We start from the raw sequence: 17,580 nt of genomic DNA, 5'->3' as shown, positions 1-17,580 counted from the left end.
CTGAAAATGGCCAAAAATCGCAAATTTTCCTGAGTATATATATGCAAAAAAGCTAAAAAAAAATAGATCGTCAAATGGGCTAGAACCTCGATATAATACGTATTTTAGTGTGAAAAAAACAATAGAACCATCCATTTTGGCCGTAAACATAATATTTTTGAAATAATAAATGAATTTAGGACAAAGAAATTTTTCACAAAAATCAAAAAAGTATCTATAACTTTCATACTATTGAAAATAACAAAATAATGAATACACCATCTTTTTTGGCATACAATTTCACATAAAGAGTAATATTTTCATTAATATACCTCAACCTAAATTGGAGCTATAGTAAAAAGTCTGAAAATGGCCAAAAAATCGCAAATTTTCCTGAGTATATATATGGAAAAAGTGCAAAAAATATTTAGGTCTCAGAATTATATGAAACTTTCATAATAGACTAATATTATGGTATAACAAACGATAAAATCATTGGTTTTGATATACAACTAAATGTTTTTGAAATATCGAAGGAAATATATTTTTTGTGAAATTCAGCTAAAAACTTATCGTAATCATATCTCTTAAAATACTGAAAAATTTATAAAACCAAGTTAACCATCACATTCAGCATCGTATTTTACATAAGTCTTGATACGTTTAACTATGCATCTTTATTTAGAACATAGTTATGAAGAAAAGTCTGAAAATGGCCCAAAATAAATTTAAAAAGTTTTTAAAAAATAGAACAATCCGTTTTGGCCGTAAACATAATATTAACCGTAAACATTAAAATGAATTTAGGATAGTGAATTTTTTCAAAAAAATCTGAAAAGTATCTATACTTTCAAACTACTGAAAATAACAAAATAATGAATCTTTTTTGGCATAAAATTTTACATGAAGGGTGATATTTTCATACATCAATTCAAGTTAGAATACAAAGTCTGAAAATGAACAAAATCTAGATCATATATTTAAAAAATAAGTATTAGAAATTTCAATATTTAACAGTTAACTGAAAGTTACTCAAAACTCCGAACAATTTATATCGTTGAAAACTTCTTCATTTAATATAAATTTTTCTCTAGAAATTCAGAATCAATATTAATTTTTAATAATATATCACTAAATCGTTTTCAGTAACATTTGTGAACAATTCGAACAATTTTAACTTTAACAGTTTTTATCAACTTCTGCCAGAGTGTGAAATGAATGTGAGTTGGTACCTCCATATTAAATTTAATTATTTTCCCTTGGGCTTCACACATAAAAGGATGCTTTATATAGTAACTGTAAAGTGGTAAATATTAATGCAGTTTAATTTTTATTATATAGATGACGTCATCTACGATAAATGCTGCGTTCTAATAAATTAAATCCAGAAAATTGGAGAATAATTGCTAAATAATAAAGTTATTAGCGTTTCCAAATTGAAACCGAAAATAAGATCTTGTCGTTTACTGAAATGTCAAATATGAAACCTAACTATATATTTCAGTAGATATTACTGTGGACCGACATTCCTTAATAAATATTTCTATTAATACACAGAGGCAGAATCAGAATATTCTAGACATTTTTGTAGACATTAAACCCAATTAGATACCCGAAAATGTTTAGATACATTTTGCTTAGTAATTAAGAAAAATTAAATAGTTTTCAGATATCTATAACAGAACGTATAGAAAATCAAATTAAGTTATTTGAAAACAACCATGTTCCTTATATGTCTCATATAAGAAATTTACGATTATTTGGTACAGTTTTATGGAGGCCAATACAATAATTGACTTGCGATCGTTACTTTTAAGTACCGTTTTAAATTTGAATTGCAATACTAACTGCTTCCGCATCTATTTGAAAATTGGACTATTTTTCGAAATATCCATGATATTTTTCTTTATTTGACTGAAATTATTATTCTTTAATACACTATGTAATAGTAGTAAAGTAAAACTTCGATACAAAATATTTTGTATAAGAGAAAAGCTATAAAATCATTTATTTTGACTTCTGAAAAATATCACAAACTGAAATATATTCAGTTGAAAATACATCGTTCATATTCAAAGCCAGCAAAGTCTCTGCATAATTACTGAAATTTATATGAACAATGTTTAATTAAAAAAGATAAACAACTATTCACTTAGTAGTGACTCATAAAAGAAAATAAAATATCTTAAATATCCATAAAAGAAACATCCAATCTTTAAATTAAATCATACCCCATCCACCGTATTAACTAGATATTGCCCCTCCTGATGGATTAGAAATATGAGGAAAATATATATATATATATATATATATATATATATATATATATATAATGTGTAATCTGCAAAACTAATTGTGACAATGACTTACTTTATTTTACCATATACGATATGACATCAAAAAAAGAATGGTAAGGACATCTTGAATATGATTATTAAAGGACATGGGGACTTTCATGTTTTACTGGCTTCGTTATTCAGTAAATCGAAATGTCACAATTTGATTATTTAAAATAACATCGCATACCGTTGTGTTTACATACCCGTCGAAAAAAAGGACCGCACAAAAATACATTTTTTTTATATGTACCTTGTTAGCCTTATATTAGAAATTTACGATTATTTGTTATGGTTGCTTACGGAAGCCAATACAATAATTGACTTCCCGATCGTTAGATTTAAGCACCACAGGTCAAATTATTTTCTGAAAATTGGAGTAGTAGTTAAAAAAAGACTTCATGCTAATGGATCCATACCAAATTTCCTTTAATAATAAAAAACAGATGAATTTCTTGTTTGTTAGTCAGGCACGTAATTGTCATTAAAATATGCCTGTTGTGCAATAAAACTCAATAGCTGGATAGTTAGAGTATTAAACCATAAAATTCTTAATGAAAAATAGAATTTCGTTTCCTTCCATAAAAATTGCAACAATTATAGCTTCAATTTTATTACTAACTGAACTCGATGTCATTATTACATCTTCTGAACTAAAAATATCAATGCACAGAAAATATTTAATAATAAAAAACTTATACTTAACTTCAGAGGATTCTTGCAATATGTAAGCACCCGGAAAAATAATTTCCTCGAGAGAATTTTATTTCAACAAAAGAGCATTTCTGACTTTCGAACTATCGGCAATATTAAAATCACAAATATAATGCTGTTTTCAACATGAAACTCTACAATAAAAGGTGATATTTCCTTTGTTGTTTGTTTGCTTAAATTAAAATTACGACAAAAATCTCAAACTTGACTAACTGAAATGGTATTAAACATTTTTTAAACTCAATTTGTGTTCTTCGTTTTTAATATACTTTTCAGAGAAAATAATTATATAATAATTTGTTTTGACCGTAAGTATAAAGTTTTTGAAATATTATTTAAATATGATGAAATATTTTTTCGACTGAAAAGAAAATAACACCATTTATAATAACAACAAGAAATATAGATATACAGGTAGTACATAATTTCATTATTATACGACATTTTACGTATTAATTATTTTTAGAACAAGAAATATAGATATACAGGTAGTACATAATTTCATTATAATACGACATTTTACGTATTAACTATTTTTAGTATTAAATACATCTTAATTGAAAAAATTACACATTATAATAAACAATCTAATTATTTCAAAGCATGAAATGAAAATAAATAAAATTTTGACTAATTTTTCTTTACAAAGCTACACGAAATATTATATAAAATTAGGTTCAGCATAAAATGTAGTTTAAATATATGTTTAAAATATATGAATCAAATGTAATTAAACACATTTCTCACAAAAAATAAAATATTCATCTATTAATTAAATATAAAAAAGTTTCACAATGAGAGATAATGTATTTAAAACTTAAATATGCCCTGAAAATTTTAATTAAAAATTGTTAAGTCAGTCTTTACGTAAAAACATAATGTTCAGTTTAAAATGTAGATCTCTATATTTCTCAACTATTAATAAAACATAAATATGGAAATATTAAATATGTTTGAAATCCTAAGATTTAATTGTTATATATTATTGCTTTCGGCAGTAAACGATACTTTTATGTAGGATAATAATGATAATAATTCGCATGTATGCATTCAAGAAAATAATACCCAAAAGATCGACGAGATTATTTTAAAAATAAGATCGTTAGTTAAAAGCAGTTGATAACAAGGTACAAGCTCTTTAAAAGCACCGTTATTATTATATCAAAAGCATCAAAATCTTCAGCCAAGGTTCGTGTCGCAAGAAAAATAAATTTTTATATGAGGAATATACATATTTACTTCTATTTTGTATGTTTCCTTCTCAATAAGAGTTACATTATTGATTTTAACTATTGTTATCATTGGGTCGCTCAGAAAGTATTTTCGTTCTTTTATGTTCAGACGAAATACGTCTTTTGATGGAAAACATACGAACATTCTGATACGTATGGTCCTTTCAGTATCTTAGGTGATCCACAAATTCATGTATAAATTAGGTGTTATTGAATACCATTCAAAATTTCGATAAAAAATAAAAATGTTTTATTTAAAATGATTTAAATGTCTTTAAAAATAATATTACAATTTTTTGAAACTTCAAAAACAATCTTCAGGTCGTTTTATAACTAATTACATTATTTTTAGGAAATGTTAAATTGATTACTCAAAATTTTCTACTTACAAAATAAAAAATATATTGAGTACAGTGGTTATATCTGTTATTTTTAATAATTCAACTGAGCATTAAGTATTTATTTAAAACAAATCCTTCACCAAATATAATTAATATCACGGAAAGTTGACACCACCAAGTTAAAATAGATGTCTTTAGAGTTATTTTTGATGTAAAATTAGCAAAGCATTATCTCAAGTGAAGGTCAAAAACATTTTTAGCACTTTTTCCATTTTTTGAAAGAATATTCGTAGTTAATAATTTCGATATATTACTCTAATTCAAATTTTAATGGAAACATATCAAAAATGTATACTGCAAAGTGCTCTTATTTTAAATTTCAAATAATTGAAATTTATTAACTACATTACTATATTTGATATTGTGATTTTTTTTCAGGTAGAATCATTTTTAGGTGTTTTTTTCGAATGTTTAAAACCACATATAACATAACATATGAAATGGTAATCGTGTGTACATTTAAGTATACAGTACTGTGGTTATTCTTTTTAAAAAGATTGAGTTCCTTTATTGTAAATAATAAATGCATGACCTAAATATACATTTCAGCTATTAGATTCTCATATTCATTGGTGAAGGAATCAAATATTATTCTGCTATATCTAGTTTACGAGAATACATGTACGTTGAAAATAATACTGTACATTTAGAAAAATCTAGTGACAAAAATAACACATATCAATAGTTTAAATCGTAAGAACATTGATTTCTCGTTATAAAGCAATAGGTCAAAGTTCTATGACTCTCAATAATACACTAAATTATCGATTTTTAGATTTACATTAACATTTCACTTTCCCATAATGCATAATACCTTCGTATATTTAATATAATAGATTACCCAGTAACTACTTATATATGGACTCGATCTATATTGAATAATTTATTTACACCATCGTTAAACAAAAGAACATCAACAAATTTAATAGCCATATTTTATATTCAATCAATAAAAAAGCTATTAAAATCATTTATATTTATATAATATTGTTAATTAAAGGTTTAGTACATTTCAATTAATTAGTTAATTAATTAATTAAAGCGTGCTCCAGTTATTTATGGTAAAATTAATTTATTGTTTGTTGTAAATGTGATTATATATGCCTTAAATAATGTATACAATAAAAAAAAACTTACCACAACGGTTATCTCTAATGACTCCACATAGATTCGTTCATTGTCGTATAGTTCAATAAGGACATGTGTTCTAGTATCCTGGAAAAACATGTTAAAACAACAAAATTAATTAACATAAACATATAAAATAGTTTTATTTATTTCGAAATATATTTTGGGAGATTTTTTTTAACGATCTTACTATATTTCATTATAATAACAGTTTGTGGTAATCAAAAAGCACGATAGAAAAATCCCCCTATTGTTTACTAACAACAAACGTTCTGTTAATACAAGGGCATGCTTTTTATCTATCTAAACAAATGACTGTTATAGTATCGCGTACAATGAAAACACCGACAAAGAAAAATGACAATTTATTTGAGGTTAAGTTTAGTTTGATATTTATTAGCAGCTAATCAGAGGCGTTTAGGACCACAAAAAAAAAACAAAACATAAAACTAAGCTTGATAAAAAATAAAATAAATTGGCGATGCCGATGAAAAACTAACCCTATGAGACATGAGTCCCTAAACCTAACTGGACAAAAAGACACCGAAACATCGAACACAAGTTGCTTGAGTTACCAAAACCGAGAAGTTGGCACCGAAAGGGGACCAATCAGACGTGCTGCTGATCACCGGCAATGTCAAGTCGCTTCTGGAACTCATTATTGTCACCAATTGGGTTTACATCTCTGGCCAAATAACCAAACAGGCACGTCTTTCTTCTGGAGCAGCTCCTACCACGCCTTGACTCATCCAATCGGGAAATTCAACTGACGGCTGGGGAACAGCCATAGAGCGACGTACTTTAGGACCGACGCACAACGTTGTCAAATCTTTTTTTGTGATCAGTCAATGGTGGTGGAGACCACCTGATTTGTTTTTGGGAATACTTGTCCAGTTAGGCATATATGTTCAGCCACACGAACTACCTAATTTTAAAACCCCACACAATGCATCTAAATATGCTATTTAAAAACAATCACACTAATCATTATTTTTAGTTATTATATACTTTTAAACACAAATTAAAACATGCAAAATGTTAACGCGCCTCTTTCTTTTCAAATAATTATGTTTCATAATCATTAACTCTAATTACATAAAAAATTATATGTTTTATCAATAATTTAAATTTATTAAATTCAATTTTAAATTTCCATAATTTAATTACGTAAGTATTCTAATTAAAAATATTTTCTTTCTTTCTTTCTCTTGCTATCTACCAACTATTTAAAACTGTTCAGAACATTAACATCATACTTTAATTAATTTCCTGTTATCTTGCCGGATAGCTTCAACATTATTAACCAAATTTACAATAATTGCATCTAAAACAAAACGAATCAATTCCGTCATCAAGAACATTTGTGTTCATGATTTCATGATACATATTTCCATTTATGTTATACTGCTTAGTTTTGTTATAGGCTTAAAAATATAACGTTTGAAAGAAAAACCATACCACAGCTTCTAAAAATATTTTTTCTGCATACTACATAGTAGTTGACTGAAAATGTTATTCACATACATATCTCCTTTATTTTTATTTTCGAATAATACTAGACCAATTAATATGCGTCCTGTTCTTGTCTATTATTTAAATTTAAAACTAAATATTCATTTAGCGTTGTAATATAGTGTAAATAAAGATAATCAATACAAATGGTATTTGACTGAGTTAGATACTGCAATAAATCTGGAGCAATATTCGTTATATATCGTATTCCAGCTCCGAAAAGTTCGAGATTAAATCTGACAATCGATGAAGATTCCTCCAATTTCCATCGAACTCGAACAGACTTTTTCAGTCTCTGCTTATATGTGCAACTAACTGAGAGCAAGCTTGGATGTATTATTATTTCTTAGATTTAATTTTCTTAGTACAAAGGAATAACATTCTTGTTGAAACTCTTATTTGAATGTAATTAGGTTTATTTTTGGAAATTTGTTTTATTACCTCACATTTTTAATTCAATTAATTCTTTTTTTTCAATTTCATTTGATTTTTGTTAATATTTAAAAAGCTGTGATGTACGAAGGGTTTTTTTGTTTATTTAAGAGTTTTAACTTGCATTTTTTGCAAACTTAACATTGCACTTTGTCAGTTGATTCTTTTATGAATATTATAATTAGCACTTTATAAAATGATAACTGTTTATCTAACTAAACGAGCCTTGTTTATTTAATGGGAATCTGATGCATCGGAAAAATAAATAATGGTTCGAAAACAATGCGAGGTTTATAACATTTAAACAAGTTGATTCTGATTATTAGCATTTTTATCTTTAATACAATAATAACCTTATATTAACCGTAAATAATAATTTAAATAGTTTAGCAACAACTAAAAAGTTTTAAAACTTTGTATAAATGGAAACAAATACATAAGGTTAATTATATATTGTTCTAAAAAAACCATTTAATTAGCCATACATATAAAACAACGTAAAGCGTTTATGCGGTATAATGAAAATATTTAATTATGTATTATTTCTTAATTGTAAGGATGTTTTGGCAGATATTGGCAACGCTGCTTAGATTATAGGGCTTTTTGGTTGCCGGGCAACGATGTGATACATCGCTGCCGCCACAATTATCCTGTTTAAATCATATCTCCTCCAAAAGAATTTGATAATCACTACAAAAGAACAATAGCTGCAAATATAGGAACAATATACTATTAATTACTTCTATATTAATGAATCCTTTGGATACTTTATTATATATATATATATATATATATATATATATATATATATATATGTTGTACGAAAAAATAGTTTTAAGGAAATACGTTGATTACAGGGGCTTTTGATGATAATTTTGAATGAGGCCTCGTTAAATTTCAAACTTTTAATTAACAAATTAGTTCTGGATTCGCAAGCGGAGAATTCTTACGAAATAAAATGGAATTTGTTTAGGTGCACCGAGCGCTAGAGAATGCTGCAGAGAAAACTTAGTTTGGAAAAGCTAAAATATAATTATGGCATGTAATAGATAAAATTTTGTTCCTTTTAGATTAATTTTAATATTATATATATTCTCTGTTGTATCTTAATCTAAAAAAAGAAACAGAACCTCTATTTATTAGCGTTATTTATAACTAACGAAAAAAAAATTCTATAAATAATTATGGACACCTTTTGGAATAAAATACATTTTGGTTGTTGATATTGTAATCCGCGGTATGACGATGGAAATTAAAAGATTTTTGACAGCGTTACGTAAAGTGTTTGAAAGCATTTAGTACGGGTATTAAAGACAGTTTTTATGATATAATTATATGAGAAATCACCTTCCTGAATATTTTACCTTACTTAACCCACCATTATATGTTTTCGAATATTTTCGATCATAAATCCTCCTATGCCTATTTTTGTTTTAAATTATATACATCGATTCTACTTTGTTTCAACGCCCGCTTAATACTCTTCGAACCTTTCCATTATGTAATGTCAAAACTATTAAAGATGTATGATTTAACTGTGTTTAAGTAGTACATTAAAATATATAATATGAATGGTATACAAATATTGTGCGCGCGAAAAAATAATCCACGTTTTCTTAAATGGTATTTTAGTGGAGTAATTTTCTATTATAATTAATATTTAAAAATGATACAATAACAAAAAAACAAGTAGCAATAATTTGTTTAAGTTTACCGCATCCACCATATAGTTCATGTGATTATTATTTATGTTTATATATTTATCTAACTATTATGTTGAATCTATATTGAAACGTTAAAAACGTTTATTACTTTTTCAAATGTCTAATAATAGTTTTAAATTGTGTTGAGTGTTAATTAAGAAAAAAACATAAGGATTAAACAATGTTTTAATACCATATTTATATACGTTATATGTCATTTTACGTTTATAGTCATGATTACATTTAAGCCATTGGCCATTACATAATATATTTTTTCTGAAACTTGGCTAATACCTTTTGAGTATATTATTTCAAAATTTCAGAGAGCATTGTAATACGTGATATTTGAATATATTTAAAGCCGCGTTTTAAATGATAAGAAGTAGACGGCGATTTCTTTAAATTGTAAAAGACGTCGGTAATTCTCTTGGAGCATTTTAGCAGGACTCATAGTTTTAATTTGGGTGATAGACAAATTTTAAAAATAGATTACGCCGTATATACCGCTTGCTTCAGCCTGGTGTTTTCGATCTTGGCTAAAGAAAATAAATATTTTTTTATTGCATCGGACTTTCACATTTTTTTGTTTTCAATTTTGTTATATTTGAACCAATCGAAAATAATATTTTGCAATGTGCTTGCCTTCCCACTTTCGTTTCGCTATATTGGTACCGACAATGGTCGACCGTTATGGTGACAAATTTTCCGAAAGAATTTAACCTAGTTCGGACGCCAGTATGATAAAAATTCAAATCGAGACCGAAATAAACCTAAATGTAAGTGAAAAAATGGGTTAAATGAATCAGCAGACTTACGTTGTGAAGTGCTTGTTGTTGATTGCTTTCTTTCGTTGCCAATTGTTCCGAACTGCCACGTAAAAGTTGCTCTAACAGCTCGGTTGACACTTCTGGATTGTTGAAACCTTCCAGTTTCGATGGGCTGGACGTCGTTCGTTGATGATTCGGCACCAGTTTCTGTTCAACAGCTTCCACCACCAAATTGTCCGCACTAACTTTTCTTTTGCTCACTGGTAATTTCGGTGAACTCAAACCACTCTCTTTCATGAAAGTCTCGTCGATTGAACTGTTACAAGAGCCGCCGACACGCGTTTGCCTATTTTTATTCGATAAGTCCTCGAGAAACTTCAGATCATTGGTGAGGTTCTTGCGGGATTCTGGTTTTTTCATCTCAGCTTCGAGCATTTGGCCGTAGGGTCCTCTGAGTGGTCTCTTCGAGTATCTTCGAGGAATATTCGGACTGGACGTGTCGTTACCTAAACTGAGTCTACTTTCACAGTCGGAGACATCGGAGGGTATTAAGGAAATCTGATCTGATCTTCGCTCGCTATTGTCAGGTTCACCTTCGGATAGGGAATCGGAGCGGAATATACTATTTGCCCTGAACCCTGATGATACTTTTAACGAGTCTTTTAGATCCGGTGACTGGGAGTGAATTTTGTTATTGTTGTTGTTGTTATTGTTGATAGTCGATGGCACTGGCCACTCTAATGATACGCTACTATCTTCCGGACTGAGAGGTTCTTCTTGAGGACTACTCCCGATAATCTGGGAAGTTGAATCGTGGATTTTCGTGATTTCCGATAGGGATTCTTGAATCACCTTGGCTGTCTCCTCGCAGGTACAACTTAAATCTTCCTCTTCGTATTTAATCAAGTTCTCGTCTACATCATTCGGGTAATACTCGGTGGGCCACTGAGATAAGTAAATTCCTTTCCGCCTTCTCAGTTTGTCTTTCCGTCGATCTTTGTTATTGTTGGCACTGTCTTGGGCACGAACTAATGTTTTTTCAGGCGGCTCTGACGTCACCTGGACTTCGGGAATGTCTTTCGGAGGTTCTGGAGATGGATCCTCGACTACCGCCTCGGGAGTGGACGTGCAGAGTTCATCCTGCCTGGCGCGAAGCAGATTCTTGGGCCTGGGAAGAGTGTTGGTCGTGTGAGAGTCGGTCGGGTCGTGGGTTTTCCGTATGTATTTGTTGTCGTCCGGACAATAATCCACCTGGGAGAAGGAGGCGCTCCGAAGAGGCAGAGGTACTGCCCGAGTGGCGGTCGTCTCGGGACCGACTGGTGGTGGGGTGGCGCGCGTGTGCCGCCTAGGTGGCGGTATGGGGGCGGTGCTGCGCTTCAGCCGTTCGGTCAGTTCCCGGAACTTCTCGCTGCCTCGTTTCTCACTGCGGTTCCCGCCGAAGCGGAACCTTGGCAGCCGGTCCAGGGTGGCGAGCTCCTCCTTGGTGGCGTCGGCGTCTCCGTAGTCGGCGAGGCGCGAGTACACCTGGGGCCTCACAAGAGCACAACGTTTCTTCAGCAGGCACCCGCCCGGGTACGGAACATGGTCGCGCACTGAAACGAACGGCGTCTGGTCTGACGTAGCAGCTACAGCGTCCTCCGTTCTGTTTGCGCAACTAATTATATCCAGGCTATTAATAGGCGTCGGGGACGAGGCGGGCGGCAGAGGGACGCGAGACGAAGCGTCCCGATGCGAGCTAGCGGGCCAGCAACACTGGGAGCGGTACCGCGGTCCAGCCCCGGGGGGCGGCGGGCTCACCGCCCCCACTCGTACGCCGTATCGTACCGATCCGATAGTCATCAATCTGAAAATAACAGAAATACATCAACAACAAATGCCACCCACTCGACACACATCAACCAAAACCGCGTTGTCTTTTACCACTTACATCTAAAGATTCTCGACAACATATTTACACGTTATTACGAATCTCCATTCAAAATATCATCGCTTAAAGAGATGAATTGGTTTTTGGAGATACAGTTGTACCGGAAAATCGTTACCGGAACAGATGTCGCTGGGCTTAAGCATGCAATGTTATTACTTGACACATATCATCATTTTATTCTACAGAAAATCAAGCTTCAAAGTTTATACATGTGACATTTTGCAAAAGTAACACCGTCATACGTTTATACCTCTTTGAAAATGTCAAGTTTCGTGCACACATTACTTTTCTTATTTAGTTAAAAGAAAAAAGCCGCTGAAAGTCATCGTTTGCTGGTGAGCACGTACACCAAAATTCAAAAGTGGTGAAAAGAAGAACATTCTGGTAGACCGAATAAGTTTGAAGATGCGTTTGAAGAAAGGTATGATCGTCATTTGATCGAATAGTGGCCGGTGATAAAAAGTAGATTTATTTTGAAAACCCTAAGCGTAAAACATTCTGGTTATCACCACCTGGCCAAGCCGGCCGATCGACTCCAAGGCCAAATCGTTTTGGGCGCAAGACAGTGCTCTGTTTTTGGTGTAACTAGAATGGCATGTGCAGTGTAGAGTGACGAACTGTTGAAACCTGGCGAAACAGTTAATAGCAATCGTTACCGACAACAAATGATGAATTTGAACCATGCATTGATCGAAAAACGTCCAGAATGGACCCGAAGACATGGTAAAGTGATTTTACAGCACGAAAATGCGCATAAACGTCTCATAAAGCAAAATCGGTCAAAGAAACGTTGAAAGCACTTGGATGGAACATATCGTATCTGCACGCATCAGTGGGACAACTTGCAGAGCAGCATTTTGCCAATTTCGAAGAAAATAGCTCGATGAATGGTTTTGCTGAAAGAACAAACAGTTTTTTGGTATGGCAAACATGAAACATTTGCGTAACAGTATAAAAATTAAGAATATGATTTCCTGCTTAGGTATAATCCAATCTGTATATCCAATTTTGGATAATGCTTTGCAACATTTGTTGTCTTTCAAGCCGTCAGTCATCTTTAGTGTAATTATGCGTTTATCTTTATCACATCTCTATGAAATGCTGAATAACGTAGTCAAAATTACAGCTTCTTTGGATCTCAGTCATTCAATTCGAGAACAAAAAAATCATTGATCATAATATAACTATATGTTCCTCGCCAGTTCATAAAGCATACCAAACAATTTTGTCATTTACCCGGCGATCATCCGAGTTCAATTTTATAAGTGTGCAAACCAAGATGTTTTTTTTAATCTCTCTTGAAGTAAATGCTACACTCTATATCACCAAAAACATCATCTGTACGCATAGCTCACTCATTTCGAAATTTCATTCCATTCATTTTCGAAATAAATCTGCATATTCATAATGAAATGGCAAACCTAAACTAAACATAAATCACCTGGCACAGTTGTCATCGGAAACAATACTGCCAACTTAAAGTTTGATTTTAGTTTTATTCCATTAAAACTAAACATTCATTATCAGTTTCTCTAACATCCATATTTCAGGATAACACATCATTTTTTTTCATATATACCGAATGGGAATTATTGTGAATCGTTTTCTAGAATTATATTATTAAATTTTACTGTTGAATGTGAATTAATTACGACGGATTTACAATAAATATGCCGTGTTTATAAAAACTGTAACATTTCGGAAGAGGTAATTTTAGTACAGTTGATATTAAACGGAAAACGATTATAGCAAATCACAAGTTAACTGCAAATTAATATGTTCAGGCCAAACACTAAAAAGCATGTTTATAATTTAAATAGTTCTTTTCCAGCCAGCATATTTACCAGACGTTGTCAACGATATAGACATAGTCATAGATAGAGAGAAAATAACCCATGTCAATTAATAAAATTCAGCCAGATCTATATGGCAGAGATATTGAGCCACTCCAACTCGTACTATAGTGAAATGAAAGAAAAATATAATGTGCCGTCCAAATTTCACATACTACTTATTTAAACGATTATTGAAACGAGCCATCCTTATTGAAAACAACTCGATTTTTGTATTTTCTTCAGTCTTAAGGAAATAAATAAATCACTTATAACCCACAAATTAATACGACCGAAAACCATTTGATCTAGTTCGTTGGTGTGTATCATTTGAATTGAATGTTTGTAATGAGAAAGCGTTATTTAAATGAGTTGAATTAGAATTCAGTTTAAAACACGAAAAGTCATTATTCTCCAGCCTATGAGACATTCCGCCAAACGTACTACGTACAACAACAACTTTCTATGAATATATACGGTTCATTTATAATTCATAAATATATTTTGCCATTTTCAAAACTAGTCTAATGATATCATTTAAAAATATAAACAGTTCGTGTAATTCAAATCGAGTTAATCTTTTCCTGATGACGTGAACTTGATTACTAAAACGAGTTCTTGATGGAGTAACAATACAGTACGGCCCATTGTGATCGGGAGTGCCAAAATACGAATGCTGTTTTCGTTGAGTGTGCTTTAAAAATGAACTATCCGAATAGAAATTACGAATCCTATAACACATCTGTACGTTACACTCGAGGCAATCAAAACTATTTATAATTAAATCAAATACAAGATTTTTATCTGTCAAAGAAAAGATACGATCATTGTTTTCTCAAATCAAATTGCGTTTAAGCAATAAGAAAGCATTAACAATGAACAGAATTAAATCCACCTATTGTAAAATAAGTATTTGTGTTGATTTATGTCTTATATTAGAAAAGAAATAATAACTATTATTGTCTGTTAATTGTTGATTTTACCAGTAACAACGTTAATTATATTTGTTTTTGTTTTTAAATCACAAGTAATTTATGGAATTAAACAAGAAATATCGATAATTTGTTTTTAATTATTTTAAAAAATATCAAATTATCACGATCAAGTATCACAATTTGTTTATTAAGAAGAACCTAAAATGACAAACATTTTTGGTTATATAAAATATTGTATAATGAGTGATAAATGATTTATTGATGAAATGCCCACAAGTATTTTTCCGTTGTTCTAAATTCCAAATTAAAACACAACAAAAAATGTTTGATGGCTATTCATACTCAGACTATACACAATGCTAGTAAGTGCGATATGTTCACATTTAAACATTTTCATGTCCTCGCGGATTTTACAACATGTGGCCAATGGTTATCATGTTGCAAAAGCGACTTGTCGCGTTTCTCTTTGTATAATGATCGTATTTGATTCAACACGAAGCTCAAACGTATCAATTGCACTCAATAATGTTCTCCCATGATTGTTTTTGTAATCGCCTAAAACATAATAATAATGCATACAGCCTGCACTGTAAGTTTCCTGTAGCACATGATCATTTTCTCTCGTAAGGATTGACTTTTATTTTGATTCATGATAGAGATTTTGTTTCTATATGAGAAAAATGAGATCTAAGAAATATACAGTATAAATTCACATTAGTAATAGTTATTTATATAAGAAAAATAATTTAACGAGAAGTATAGAACTGAAAAATTATTTTAGCCTTGTAGAAAGCACCAGACAATATAACAATGAATACAGAGACAAGATTTATTAGAAAAAAATCAAAACAAAACAATTGACAATTATTTTGAATCAACCCATTACTGACGAGAAACTAAATTTTGTGAACACAACTATGTGGGTTGGGTTTCTTTTATTATTACAAGCACTACGGTGTCATATATGAAACAGAAAAGGTAATTATTAAGATAAACATATTAAAATGACCGCATTCCATTGCAAGATATAACGATATTGAATCAACAGCTTGTGATCGAAGGTTTTTATATACCCATGAAAGGATTAAACGATTTTATAGGCAACAACAAAGAAGTGACATTAAAACGAATTGCATCAATCAATTCATAATTCACAGATTTACGTTGAGATGTAAATTGATATTCTGCAACTACACTATCGTAAGTCCTGCTCTTAATAATAATTTTTTATCTATGTGTATATAAAAAAATAACGAAACTAGAAAGTTAGTTATTTATATGCAGTGAATATATTGTTATTTTTAATGGCACGATACTGATTTATTAAACATTAATATGTGTATAGTTAATAGTGTATAGAAAGGTAATTGTTTTGTGTAAACATATGAATATGACCCAATTTTATATCATTGATAACTTGATAAAACAACGAACATTTTATTAGTTTTAAAACGTTTGTAGCGTTGTTTTATAAGATGCGTATTACCGCTTAAGAAAAATTACCCCTATTTAGTAAGAAAAAATCAACGGAGCAAAGTTTGGTGGAAAACAAACGTGTAAATATAAAAGTGCATCGTGTAAATATGGCAACGATGAAAGCAGCGGAGTCTGCAGCGTATGCAACCCTTGGACGTACCTTGTGTAGGATTCCTCGATTGATATACCCGGAAAGTGACTGCTACAAGTACTGACACAGTCCTGGCACCATCCCCTACAATTCTCCTGCCATCTGGAGGCCATGCCGAGAAACCGCGCGACCCCCTGGGGTGTCAACGGTCATCGTCACCACCTGTCAAAGTGACTGTTGAACGCAACTATTATCGCGGTACCGACCGATAGTAGAAAGGCAGAACGCCTACTAAACGCCGTTGTCCGTTGGCCGACAGTCTAAACTTGAATCTTGGCGTGGTCATTCGGTACAGGGGAGGGGAGGTGGTACTCTCCGCTTGCCGGCTATACAGGGCGCTTGTAAAACAACCGACTTTTACTCACCTGGTTGCACTTTAGGCTGCACCAACAACGTATTGCTTAAAAAACTCACACACACCAATTACATTCTATATATTTTTAGAAGAACCTATAATTCACATGCCTTAAACTGTCTTTTGTTCAAATTTGATTTAAAAGACTAAAAATCAATTATTACCAAGAGAAACTGCTAATAGTGAAATATTGTCACTGATATTAAAACAAAATTTTAGGTTCCCATAATTTTAATGGTCACCATCCCAAACCCTTTGAACCCATATCTCAAGAAGCTTTACACACTCATACATCGTTAGAAACCGATCAAAATATCATTCATTTCAAATCTTTCATAATATCATTACTGTCTTTCAAAGGACCGATATTCTTATTAGTAATTTGGATAAAACAACAGATTTTTACTCACCTGGTTGCAACTCACCCTCACACTAATTACATTCTAAATATATATATATATATATATATATATATATATATATATATATATATATATATATATATATATATATTTAAAAGAACCACAAGTCAAATTCGCGTTTCTTAAACTGTGTTTTGTTCAAATTTGACTTAAGATACAAAAAATCAATTATAACCGACAAAAACTGCAGGTAATAGTGAAATACTGTCACTGATATTAAAACTATTTTTGGTCCCCATAATTTTAATGGTCAGCTTTTGAATCAATATCTCTTCACC

The 17,580-nt window shown here is 31.0% G+C and overlaps 1 protein-coding gene across 4 annotated transcripts in view; it reads right to left on the bottom strand.

Annotated features, from left to right (window-relative positions):
• LOC143197159 (rho guanine nucleotide exchange factor 17) overlaps positions 1-16,758 on the bottom strand; it is a 44,645-nt gene extending 27,887 nt beyond the window's left edge. For 2 of the 4 annotated variants that reach the window (XM_076405379.1, XM_076405378.1), the window contains exons 1-3: positions 16,535-16,757; positions 10,253-12,047; positions 5,800-5,877 (exon numbers count right to left, since the gene is read on the bottom strand). In XM_076405379.1, coding sequence (XP_076261494.1) covers positions 5,800-5,877; positions 10,253-12,047; positions 16,535-16,638 — 1,977 coding nt within the window. In that variant the 5' untranslated portion in view covers positions 16,639-16,757. Of the gene's footprint in view, positions 1-5,799; positions 5,878-10,252; positions 12,048-16,534 lie in introns of all 4 variants that reach the window. The other 2 variants (XM_076405376.1, XM_076405380.1) reach the window with 2 other exon arrangements.
• Positions 16,759-17,580: the final 822 nt, after the last annotated feature.

Source organism: Rhynchophorus ferrugineus, unplaced genomic scaffold, assembly GCF_030347505.1.
Source record: "Rhynchophorus ferrugineus isolate W39M unplaced genomic scaffold, kcgeb_rfMv2 rfM5, whole genome shotgun sequence".
Lineage (NCBI taxonomy): Eukaryota > Metazoa > Arthropoda > Insecta > Coleoptera > Curculionidae > Rhynchophorus > Rhynchophorus ferrugineus.
The sequence above is the reverse complement of the archived record's forward strand: the minus strand, read 5'-3'. Positions and strand labels throughout refer to the sequence as shown.